This window comes from Papilio polytes, unplaced genomic scaffold, assembly GCF_000836215.1.
Source record: "Papilio polytes unplaced genomic scaffold, Ppol_1.0 DF821733.1, whole genome shotgun sequence".
NCBI classification, from domain to species: domain Eukaryota; kingdom Metazoa; phylum Arthropoda; class Insecta; order Lepidoptera; family Papilionidae; genus Papilio; species Papilio polytes.
The window spans coordinates 1,855,934-1,868,786 of record NW_013527471.1 but is presented as its reverse complement, the minus strand read 5'-3'; the positions used below and the strand labels follow the sequence as shown (position 1 = coordinate 1,868,786).

The following is a 12,853-nucleotide window of genomic DNA, read 5'->3' as shown; positions in this document are numbered from 1 at the left end:
TTGTCCGACTATCGATCCTATTCCGGTACATGGTCAAATAGCGTAATTTACGATGTCTATTTAGTTCCTATCAGTTCGAGAAAATTAATGTATGAGAACGATAACGTAAAGCAATTAATAGCGTTATGAAACACAAAACAAAGTTATTCAAAACATTAGAATTTCCCATTTTACAAAGTACAAGTTGAATAAGTAATTGTATAGACGTTCACAACATAACACAAATTGTGTCGTCGACAAGATATCGCAGCACAGGCGCGCGTCAATTCACCGCAGAACGTAAATAAAACCAGAGAGATTACATTGAAAAATAATTTATTCTCCATGATTTACTATTTACTCTTGTTTATAATATTTAGAAAATTCTCAACAATATTTGTATATTTCACATTAAGAAACGTTTATAATATAATCATTGCTGGATTGTAGTATTTTGGCATATCACTGTTGCACTCGTTACACTTCAGATCGATAAGGCATCGGCAAACGCAAAGTAACTAATTATAATTTATATAAAAAAACAAACATGATTTTTTTTTATTAAAAAAAATTGACTAAATCAGACTCAATAATACATACAATCTAGTTGGTTGCAGTGAAAGGAAATACAGCTCGTGTGAAGAGATCGTTTCAGCTCTACGATACACCAATTTACAATAACGTCGCAACAGTTACAACAAAGATAGTAACAATTTCCTTACACCTTCATTACCTAAGTTTTAAGTCGGAACAAATATAAAATGCATAATACTCTAAGATTTTCATACCTTAAAAATACATCAAAATGGAAATGAAAATAAATCGAAACAAACAATACGTATTTACACATTCCATACCCATAGAAAGAACACTTATTAGAAAACCATTTCAATTTTTCCACTACCATCGACAGCAGATTCAGTATCCTTAACCTACCACTAGGAGATGGTACGAGGCGCGCACCGCACAACGCACACAGTCTATCACAGCCACTACAGGCGTCCGACACGTGAACACTCCACCTCTAATCATACGTAGGAGGGCGTGGAGCCGCTCAAGTCCGTCAGCGGCACGGCCGGCTGGTACAGGGCCAGCGTGCCGCCCGACACCGCGTAGATCTTGAACACGCGCGTGAGCAGCCTGTACTACAAGGGCGTGTTCTCGCACAGCGCCGCGCACTCGCCGCACACCAGCTGGCCCGCCGCGTGCTTCAGCTCGCACTCGGGCTGGGCCAGCTCCACCGCTAGTAGCACGCGCGCTCCCCGCTCGCCCGCGCTCTCCGCCTCGCTGCGCAGCTCCGGCGAACTCGCGCTCACCGCCAGCTGCCGCCTGCCGCGCTCCCGCCCCAGCAGCGGCTCGCTGAACGGCTTCAACTCGCCTCTGTTGCACTTATACTTCACCTGTCCCACTGACAAGCCCGCTTTCGATGTCGATGGCGGAGTTGTAAAGTCGAGGCTCGGCGGCGGCACCGGCTGCAGAGGCCTTATCTTCGCCATCAGTTTGGGAGGGCCGCGCTCTATCATGTTAATGTGAATGCCCTCGGGGATAGTCAGCGGCGAGTTTCGCCTCGAGTTCACGGATCTCTCCGTCGGCGTGTAATAGACTGACATTTTGCTTTCGTCGTCGGTGATCGGGTTGGGAAGGTGCGACAACTTTTCTATCTTAGTCTTGAGGTACATGTCGATGACTTCCACGTCCGGATCGAAAGCCATGGAGTCGCTGCGTCCGCATGATCCGCTGCGGCAGTTCTCAAAGTACAGCGTCGGAAGATTTTCCAACACTTTATTTAGTGTCTGCTGTTGATACTTGTATGATTCGCGAAGTCTAAGAATCTGATGAGCGCTGAATTTACGTATTTTGTTCCTTTGGAAAACGTAGTTCTCCCTGACCCAGTTCAACTGTGATGTGGAGTATTCTCGAACCCGTTTTACCTGCGTTTGTAAATGTACACGTACTATTACTAACAGGCTTTTGCAACTGATCACAGTAACTAATAAACTGAAACTGTCTTAAAAAGATAACTATAAATTTAACCTGCAATCGTTATACAAATGTAATAAAAATGCGACATGATTAACGGAATTATCACCTATTATTATTGTTGCTTATACATTGTAACTAATTTGACTGTACATACCTGGTCATAATATTGGTCCTTCATAGCGGTCAAATGGTTGGTGCCAATATCTCTGATGTTGCGAAGATGAGTTGCCTGCGTCGAGTAACTATTCTGTATCCATTCCATTTGCTGCGTGCAGTTATCCTTGATCCGATGAACCTAAAAATAATCAAACATAAATAACTAGCCCAATTTAAATATAAATCATTCTATTAATCATCAAATATTTACCTGAACAGCGTAGTTCTCTCGTAGTTTCTCCAATTGCTGTCTCTTGTATTGTTCTATGTTGTCCAGCATGCTGTATATTTGTCGCGTGCGCGGCGCGTCCCGGCTTACGCAGGCACAGCAACTACAGCACGTCTCCAGAAGTCGGAATCTGTAAATTCACATTTAAATGTTACTTTAAACTCATTACAATTATTATATAAAACAATAATACCGCTACCAACCTGTAGAAGATATAACGTATAGCTTGAATCAATAAAGTCATTCCCAGGAACAACGCGGCACAAAACGCTCCACAGAGCAGACTGTAGATCTTTATTTCAAACATTGTCATCGGGTCGATGTTCAAAATTACCTCTGCTGTTACATTGGCAGTAGGGTTTGTCGCGTAACAAAGATAAGTTCCTGTGTCTTTTCTGTGAATGTCGGTGATTAATAGACTACCGTCTTCTAATACTCTTACACGGGATCTCTCGTTGTCTATCCAGCGATAGTATTGATCGTGTGCGGTACCATGTTTTCGAAATAGGTCTGGAACCAACGGGTTTGGATTCCAATGGTAGACGTCTCTCGTCGGTGTGATCCAAGTAATGGAAGGCGCCGGGTTGCCGTCGAACTTGCACTCGAGTCGCGCCTCGGTCTGAAGCCGGTATAGCGTCAGAGGGCTACTCGAGATAAGCTGCGGCGGCTTGCAATTAGTGTCGTTCAGGACTCGCAGCATATCGCCAGGGTAGGCTCGGCGACAGCTCAGGTCTGATCTGATTATATCCTTTCTCTTTTCAGCCCAAGCCGCGAACCACGCCATTCGACAATCGCAAGCCCACGGGTTTTTATTCATTCTCAAAACTTGTAATTTATCTAGTTTTTCTAAGCTTAAAGGTAAAAAAGTCAAATCGTTGCCGCTTATATCCAAATGTGTTATCGCCGGCGTATCTTCGAAAACGTACCTTTCTAATTCACTTAAATTACGATTGTCTCTAATAAAAAGTCGCTGTAAATTATTCAAACCTTTAAAATTCGTATTCTGTATAACTGTGATCTGAGTGTTGTCGAGGTAGAAAGTTTGTAAATTTTCATTATTCTGGAAGAGGCCGGCCGGCAGCGACCTGAGCCTGTTGCCGCCCATGTCGAGCCAATTTAATTTGTATAGTTTCTTAAAAGCATCGTATGATATGTTTTGGAAGTTATTGTAGCTAAGATTAAGATCCGTAAGATGTTCAAAATGATCTAAGATAGACTTAGGTATATAATCTAGTTTATTTCCGGATAAGTCGAGGATTTCCAACTCCCGCAAGTTGACTAGAGCTTTCGAAGTTACTTCGACTAGGCTATTATTATTTAGGAACAGTTGTTTCAGTTGGCGGTTAGGCTTAAAAAAGTAATCTAAGAATGTTGCGATTTTATTATGAGATATATCCAAATATTTTAACCTAGTCAGTGGCCCAAAGACCTGGAATGGTATCACGTGAAGCTGATTGTGTGACACGTCCAGAACCTCTAAGTTGTCTAGGAACTTGAACGTGGAGCGAGGTATGTCGTCGATCTTGTTCCTCGATAGGTTTAGGTATACCAAGTTGTTCAGTCTTGCGAACAGCTCGTCCTTTGCCCTTTGTATTTCGTTTCTGCTTAAATCGATGTATTCTAACTTGTATAGGCCTAGAAAGAGATCCTGATCTAAGTCCTGTACGGTGGAGTCCGTCCAGGTGATGTTTCTGAGCTCTGTGCCATACTTGGCGATGATGGTCTTATTGAGATGGTTACCGGGGACAGTGAGGTTGGAGCATTGCAGGCGCGCGCTGGTGCAGTTGCAGGTGGAGGGGCACTCCTCACCCGCAGCTGCGCAAATTATTGCCAGCGTCAATATTTTGTGCAGCCACCGCATTATTTTACAACCCTCATAGTCTTACTGACTGAAACAAAACAAAATTTATGCCTTTAATTATTTGGAATCTTTGTTTATTGTTACATTGTGGATTTTTTTTCTACAACAATAAATAAATTATGATAAAATATTTTTAATTAGTTACGGATATTACTAAATTTTAACAGTAGTCATTAGAAGTATGTTTAAATTATAGTACTCCAGTTTTAAATCAGCTTGTTACATTCCAATGGATCTTTTGAAATCACAGTCTACTGCTTTACTCTTTATTTTTTAGACTAATTTAGTATATGTGCTTTACAATATATTAGTTTTGACTTGAATTTGTACATAAATGAGTTAATATTTCAATCATAGTTAATTAACTGATAACATATGAATGTACATTTTATTACAGTGGACTGTCCAGTGTAATTAAACTTGCTATAAATGTTCCAAATTAGAATTTAATTTAAAATGATCCATAAAATGATCCTTTCCATTTTTTTTACATCACAAAAAGTGTTTAAGCAAAAATTATGTTTTTGATGGAATTGACTATAAGTACTATCTTGTTTATTTTGATTTGTGTAAATAATAATTTAGTTTTTCTTAGCAAATTCCTGCTACTAGTATCCAAGTGGGTCTGTTGTTGCTTTATCATAATTATCGTTCATTGGCCTGGACATACAGCTTATACAGTAAACTACTGTTTCACATTATAAATAGGATCCATTATATTTTTTGCAGTATAAATATGTTTTACTTTTATTCATTTAGCTAATTTTATATTTGGTGACTTATATTATTGGGTAAAATTTTTTGTTGATTATTTTCGGTCTAAAAAATTTAATTGAAAGTAAAAAAATCTTTAGTCTACATTAGGAATATCCATCAACTGATTATAATTATAGTAACTAGAATATCTTGACTTTTGGGTATCAAACACTGAATCACTATCTCTGAAAATTTGTGTCAAACTGAGCTTTTGTGTTCACATTATCTTTGTATGAACTTCTATCAATTCGTATGTAATTTCCTTATAAAACATCGCCACGTATACCTTTTGTCGTTTTGATATTCTAAGAATTCGATATTATTAAAAGGAGGCAGGTTTAAAGACTAAACGAGTTAAACTTCTAAATCACTTTCGATAAAAAAAATTCATCATCATTGATTTATAATTGTATATTCTTTGATTATTGAATGTTTGCATTAAGATTGTTTTAAACAATGGCATTGAAAGAATACTGTGAAATGCAAAGCGTAGACAATACGGTACCTAGACACTCTCCCAGAGCACGGAGCGGCCGCGGTCGCTAGCTCACCTTTCAATACGTCGCTGCACCTACAACATCCAGCTGCGGACGCGACACGACACAAACCACGCTATTTATTTCATTAAGACAACGATATAACACATTATTTACCTAATATTCGTCCGCATCCTACTTCAAACTTGCATAATCTCATTTTATGTTGACAACCGAAGTACGGACGCCTGCCATTGTGATTTGCGTACGTTTTTCTAACATATCATAACGCTCAGCATTCTCACTCTCACACGAAATGCACAAGAAACTTTTATTAAATAGTAATAACACTTGAATACACAAATTTCACAAATAAAACGTGTAAGCTCCTGCGATAATCAAAAACGCTGTCACTAGTCGGGAGGCGAGCACTGAAAGAAATAAATGGCGGCGCTGGTTGGTGCGCGGCGCGTTTCTCCCTTTCTGTCACGCGCGTAACCACTTCTTTTGTCTCGCTCGCACTCGAACTCGGTCAGCTGTCGCTTGCGAGGTTGACCGAACGATACCGAGTTGGAGCGAAAGTGGCAACGCACGGCGTGTGCCCGCCGCCCGCCATTCCGTTGGATTCTCTTTGCTTCAATACAACGACAAAATGTACAATGACGGGTTTTTACAACACTTCAATGAAAACCGGAATGTTATTGTTCCTTTAAAATGTTAATATTTTAACCTGATGAGTAATGTTGTGTTATGAAGTTGACTTTTATCTTTTAACTACAAGTCATTATCGGGCGTTATCTATATTAAATAAAATACATGAAATTAAAAATATAATCACAGTTTCGTATTACAAAAGTAATAATAACAATTTTATTTATTACGTGCGATATTGACTCATAGTCGAAGTTTTTAGAACACAAAAATAAAATGTTTTCAAACATCTTTATTCAAGCCAAACATGTGTACGTCATAGTTTTTATAATATAGGAAGTTGTTACATCTTACTTTCGCCTGAGTGAGACAAGCAGTAGCATATTTTGCAAATATACGAGTTTTTTTGGTGGCTTTATGCGACGCTGACCTTGGCGTTTAAAAAGGTAGACAAGTTGCAATATCAGCAACAAATACCCTTACATTTTATACGAGTAAATTAATACAGAACCAAATTTTATATTTAAAACTAGTTCCGGTTGTTTGGAAAGACTCGGGCCTCCGAATGTTAGACATGTAAGTGATATAACAGTGATATAATCTGAGAGGTCGGGCTAGGCAGCGCCGAAATGAGACCGAGGTGTGTATGTAAATTTGGCATCTACAAATAAACGTATATGGAGCGTATAAATCATTGACCATAGGACCATATTTGTAACTTGAATAAAATTAGGAGTTAACCAAGTTTTAAGTGTAACTTAAGCCCGTTACACACGTTCAGTTTTATCTGACCAATCGGATCGTTTAGATTACTCTAACGTGTAGCTTAAGGCAATAGGGCAGCGATCTCAGTCATCCTACACGCAGACTTTTGTTTTGTTGTTAATTTTCAAACATTGATATCAATTTTAAATTATTCTTTTCCTTGTTCATTGTTTATTTTGACCATACTCAATGTATTAACACAATTGACACCACGTTAATGACTTCATAACGTTTGTGTTGATTGTTTTTCTGTGACGTAACTCCTGCTGGCATGTATGTAAATATTCACTAATTGTACTCACACGAAGCCATGCAATAATTGTTACACGCTCTCCCTACGTTATATTTAAAGCTAGAGATTCAGAGAGCAATTTAACCCACCAATATCTATCAGTTCTATATTTTCATACTCTATGTGAGATGGGAGGAATTTTTTGTCCCAAGTTACTCTTTGGCCGAGCGCCAACTTTTAGAGACTAATTTGTGTTAGGGATCAAATTCCAATAAAACCAAAGAATAGTCAAGGACGTAAATGCTTTATTTTTTATTAAAACGTTGCCCTTTATCTTTGATCGTAAAGGAAATAGGTTCTATAGATTAGTATTATGAACCTGGGAACTACGATGGAAACCCTCAAAGGATGAAAACTGCATTTTAGCTCAGTCATTGCTTTTGCACGATTAAGGAAGGAAAAGTCTAGTTATGTTATGATAATTAACCCATTTGTAAGTTTATAGGAAGGTGCATAAGTAATTATATTTGCTTTGTTTCCTTTTAGAACGGTTGGATTAAAATTGGTATTTATTGGGTTGAAGATTAACCATTAACTGTGATAAATCTAGTAATTTGGATGTAAGAATTTTTTCTTGTAATTATCCGAAGTGAACAAACTATTGTTGGATAGTTTTGGATAAGATTACTAGTATGTTGTGTTATTTACACAAACATTTATCGGATATCCAAGGAATTTATACTTTGTATACATCCTACGCATTATAAGGCATTACACAACTACGACCTTAACAAGATACATTTTAAATTACAAATGTGTTGTAAACTAACGGTCGCCTGCGACTTCGCCAGTGTGAGATTGAAAAAAGTAGCTTAAAACACTCCTGCGTGTATTAGATACTTTCCTGTTAAAGTCCCGTCAAAATCACTCAAGCGTTTCCGGAGATTACCGGTAACAAATGCGGCATGCGGATACACAGACAATTTAAAAAAAATGTAATCAGCAACGCTTATCGCAGCGTACATTATGTTTGCGAAGTATGTTTCGTTGTCAATAATTTATACAGATATTCCAATTTATAGGTTTATTTTAAAAAGATCAGCATCTTGTGTCGAATATCACGTCACTTTGTTTTTTTCCTGCGTGTTTGGTTATGTCATTTATAATAATTCTATCCAAAAATATCACATATTCGAATTCTACAGTAGCATGTTTTATCACAGCTAAGTTTTACCTTGAGTTTAGCATACTTTAGGTAACACGCGCATATACTTGAAATGTTTTAAAGTTCACGGTTGCTTTGACATAGTTTTCCTATTATTTGGCATAACTGTGCGACATTGGAAATATGCAACGTGATGTTAATAATTTTTTATTAAAAACTAGAATCGACCGCGAATTCTTAAAAAAAAAACAAGTAAGTTGCCTATGTGTTCTTCCACACTATCCTCTACATGTATGCGAAATTTCATCCAGATTTTTTTAGGCTACAACCTTTAACAAACATCCATCTTTCTAAGCTATTTTTTAAAAAGATTTTATTCCACAATACAAATTGACGTAATCGCTTTTACTGAGAATCTTACGAAGAATTAATCATGTAGAGAGAAGGAAACCCGCATTTAACAGATGTAATCCAGTCCATAAAGGCCTGATATACAACAAGCTAACTTTAAGCTGTAAGTTAAACGTATAAATTGAGGAAAATTTGCTTAACCTAGATATGACATCCTCGTAATTATGATGGATTAAGGCAGACCAATTGTTGTAGTTAATTTTGGAGCCAAATGTAAACATACGAATGAGGACGCAAAGGTGATTTGATTAATCTATTCGTATATGGTAAAAAAAGAAAAATACATATGCCAGTAAAATAGAGTAGTAGCAGGCATGACCGTAACAACACACTTGCCAGTAAAATATCAACGAAATCGTTTGAGACGAAACGTGGCAGCCAAGTTTTGTACCCTCCGATTCCCTCATTTAACTCACTTGCACGTAGGTGACAAAGACAAGATCATGCTAGGTACTAGCATGCCAGTCAGTGTTCACACAACTGACACCTGCCAAGGTTTTTTTTCAATTAAGATTAGTTTATTTATGGCCGGTTTCCCACCTATAGTTAACCATTCGTTAAAGTTTTTGGTTCGATTAATTGAAATGCATTTTAAAACTATGTTACTTGAGTTTTTATTTATTCAAACCGGGTCAACGTAACAGTAATAAATCGCTAGGTAATGGTAAAATAAGTGGGAATTTCAGAAACCCATTATTAATGAAGTTATGTATGTTTTAGTGGATGTTTCGCCGTGTTGTAATCTAAATGTTACGTCTATTTAGTTATTTATTCAAAGTTGCAGAAAAATGTTTCACCTTACATAATTTTTACATTTACCACTTGACCACAATACGATGTGAAGTGGTCGGGTAATGTTATACGTTGTTGTTTAAATAAGTTGATACGAGCGGCATTCTGTGCAATCTTTCGCATAAAGATAAAGTATGCTACGGTATTAACTTATAGCGATCTTATTCGAACGTTAGATGGTCTACAAATGTCTAAATAGAGAGGGAATAGAATTTACTTCAAAGGATAGGACATAGCCTTAACCACGCTAGAAAGGATGATAAGCATATCTCACAAAGATGTGTGTTTAGAGTGGAAATCCTTGTTAAAAACGAGTTGTTTAAAATCAATAGGAATGTATGCATACGTGCAGAACACTCGTGTAACTTGTTACTCGTAAATCCGAGGCAATGCGCTAAACAGACTACCAGCTTTGTTTATACAATTACCTCACACGTGCTTAAAAATTCACAGAAAACTCTTCCCTTGTTTACAGCATGTTTTATGTGTTTACAACACTGCTTTATGGAAGAGATTTTTAGTTTTAACTATGTTATATCCGCCTTATATTAAGATTTTATACAATATCCTTATTAAACATACCAGTCTGTTTTTAAACATTCGATTCAAGTTATTATTTTCTTACTAGCTTTCGCTCGCGACTCCGTCCGCGTGGTATGAAAAAAACAACCAAGTAGTCTATGTGTTCTTCTAGAGTATCCTCTACATCTATGCCAAATATCGTTAAGATCCGTTCAGCAGTGTAGGCTACAAACTAACAAACATCCATCTAAACTTTCAAATTTATCTACACTATCTATACTATTATAATAAAGCGTAAACACATACTTCTTTGTTGCCTAAGATGTCAGCAATCACGGCATGTTTTCCAATAACTCTTTTTTTAATAAAAAGCCCTACACTTACGTCACGCTTTAGACTATATATTTTCACGCCATAAAACTTATGGGTAAATATTTTGGATAAAAACCCTAATGTGGGAAAGAGACTATAAGTTGCTGCCAACATCAAGGAAGCAAGGTTGTCATGGATTGTCATCATGTCACATCATTTTGACATTTGCAATTGATAATTTGACACATGTAAACAATAAAATGAAATTTTCATAATTTTATGCGGATGAAGTCGCACGAGAACAGCTAGTCATATTATAAGTATGATTTTAAACTTTCGGAAATTGTTTCGTAATAAGCCTAGATAGCGTTTAATTTTGTTATAGTTGTCGTGAGTATATTAAAAGAAACGTGTAAACGTATTCGAGAATGTCAATTAAATTATTTCATTATATTTTCGCGGTAAAAAACCATTCAAACACACCATTGAGTTTCATTCACAAAGTAATCGCACTCACGCCATGTATTAAATGTTATTTTATTAGGGAAAGTCTGAAGGATGCATTTGGATACAATCCAAGTATGAAGATTGGTCAGGAGAGCTATTTAAAGCCGGTCCGGTGGCGACACCTCTGTGGGAGGTTGCTATATTTAGACCAGTTTATCAGAAATACCAGTATGTACAGACAAGCTTGGGCCTCTAATAAATTACTTGTAGGATTTACTGAATCCAATCTTTAATAACTTTTATAGCCAAATACTGAAACGAATCTTAAATACTTCGCTTGCTAAGCGCTTTTACAACCTGATAGACAACAAAATTTGAAAGGAATTTAGAGCTTAAGTATGGTCTAATCATTTAAGATGATGTTACATGTTAAAAAATCGTTTCAGTGTTCTGTAAAGTATTCTAAAAGACTGTTTTAATCCTTAAATGTCTACTTTGAGTGTAGAAAACTTACTTCTTAATCTTTAAATACTTCTATACTATTATAATAAAGCGTAACCACACACTTCTTTGTTGCCTAAGATGTCAGGAATTACAGCATATTTTTAATAATTCTTTTTTTAACAAAAAGCCCTACACTTACGTCACGCTTTAGACTATATATTTTCACGCCATTAAACTTAGGGGGTAAATATTTTGGATAAAACCCTAGTGTGGAAAAGAGACCATAAATTGCTGCCAACATCAAGGAAGTAAGATTGCCAAGGTAATTTGACATGATAATTTGAGAAATGTAAACAATAAAATAAAATTTTCATAATCTCATGCGTATGAAGCCGCACGGGAACAGCTATCTTGAATATGAGGGGCTAGATTAATGGAAGAAAGTGAGGTCGTAAAAGTTTATTACGCGAATAATATTGTGTGAAATTCGTTGCAGCGATAACGCATTGCATTGACGGCATCCATTGTCTCGGATCAGTGGTTATTGCTTGACACTACAGTATCGTATTGTGTAGAAATATACTGATATTTACAAACATTGAGTGTATGGACTATCATTGCAAGTACTTATTGAACTTTTGATCCCAATATCGTAGTTAGACATAAATTGGTTCCTTCGTGATCCTGTCCCCTTAGACAAAGTAATATCGAAAAGTCAAAAATGTATGTAATTGACAATAGCACTTGAGGAGTCACGTTCTTGTCACTTATTTATTCCTATATATTTTGTTGATTTTACTAGGGATGTCACTAATCGAAAGTCACCTTGTCCAGGGGTGCCGAACTAATGTCATGATACAAATGTTTCAGATTATCTTCCATAAAAAGGACAGTTTCAAATATAACATTCGAAAACAATGTAATGAGAATAAATAAATAATAAATAAATAATTTTTATTATTAAATCAAGTAAGTTACAAATCAATCAGTTGTAGGGACTTCCTTTTAAGTAACCAATAGGCACTTGTGTTAGGAAGTCCCGCTCTTCCGTGTAACACATAATGTAAGATATTCTTGTACAATCTATGCTATGATAAATAAAGCGCAAAAACACACCACCCTGTGGCACATATTTAGGACAATTCTTTCTTTAACAAAAAGCACTACAGTTACGAGACACCCCAGGCTATGTATTTTCACGCTATTAAAGTTAGGAGACATTTGCAATTGAGAATCCGACAAATGTAAACAATAAAATAAAGTTTTCATAATTTCACGCGGATGAAGCTGCACAGAGACAGCTAGTATATATATAAAAACAATCAAATAAATACTCAACTTTAAAAGTAAATACATGAAAGGTGCTATAAAAGTTGCAAAAAATTATAAAATCACAAATAGACTTGTAAAGCATGATTAAGTGTAAGTGTTTGTGTATATGAATGTGTAACAGAGTATGAGTATGTGTGTGTGTGTGTGTGTGTGTGTGTGTGTGTGTGTGTTTGTGTGTGTGTGTGTGTGGATGAGTTTGTACGTACCTATATAAATATGTGTTAATATAAATAAATAAATAAATAAGGTGCCCGAATTTATATTGGTGATATTGTTTGAATCAATGTTTCAGTCTCGTCATAAGTTTTAGTGAACAACCAGTCCGTTACAGCTCTTTTGC

The 12,853-nt window shown here is 36.5% G+C and overlaps 2 protein-coding genes across 5 annotated transcripts in view; one reads left to right on the top strand and one right to left on the bottom strand.

Moving 5' to 3' along the window:
• The window catches only part of LOC106108272 (putative oxidoreductase GLYR1 homolog), a 41,346-nt gene that overhangs the window by 8,912 nt on the left and 19,581 nt on the right, over positions 1 to 12,853 (top strand). The gene's annotated exons all lie outside the window — the stretch shown is intronic.
• On the bottom strand, positions 321 to 6,009 carry LOC106108271 (immunoglobulin domain and leucine-rich repeat-containing protein 2-like). Of its 2 annotated transcripts, none has more exons than XM_013289379.1 (5): positions 5,516 to 5,611; positions 2,551 to 4,236; positions 2,330 to 2,477; positions 2,117 to 2,257; positions 321 to 1,910 (listed from the first exon to the last, which is right to left on the bottom strand). In XM_013289379.1, exons 2-5 carry the CDS (start codon positions 4,206 to 4,208, stop codon positions 1,125 to 1,127), a joined length of 2,733 nt encoding a protein of 910 aa, XP_013144833.1. In that variant the 5' UTR covers positions 4,209 to 4,236; positions 5,516 to 5,611; the 3' UTR covers positions 321 to 1,124. The 2 variants fall into 2 exon arrangements, with proteins under 2 accessions (XP_013144833.1, XP_013144832.1); XM_013289378.1 differs by lacking the exon at positions 5,516 to 5,611 and adding an exon at positions 5,618 to 6,009 and having other exon boundaries at positions 322 to 1,910.

What these genes read in the sequence shown, in the direction of transcription:
- LOC106108271 (XM_013289378.1), bottom strand. Translation starts at nt 4,208, where the DNA reads ATGCGGTGGCTGCACAAAATATTGACGCTGGCAATAATTTGCGCAGCT. An exon ending in ATACGTTATATCTTCTACAG is followed by an intron (nt 2,478 to 2,550) that starts GTTGGTAGCGGT and finishes GTGAATTTACAG; the next exon opens with ATTCCGACTTCTGGAGACGT. An exon ending in AGGACCAATATTATGACCAG is followed by an intron (nt 1,911 to 2,116) that starts GTATGTACAGTC and finishes TTACAAACGCAG; the next exon opens with GTAAAACGGGTTCGAGAATA.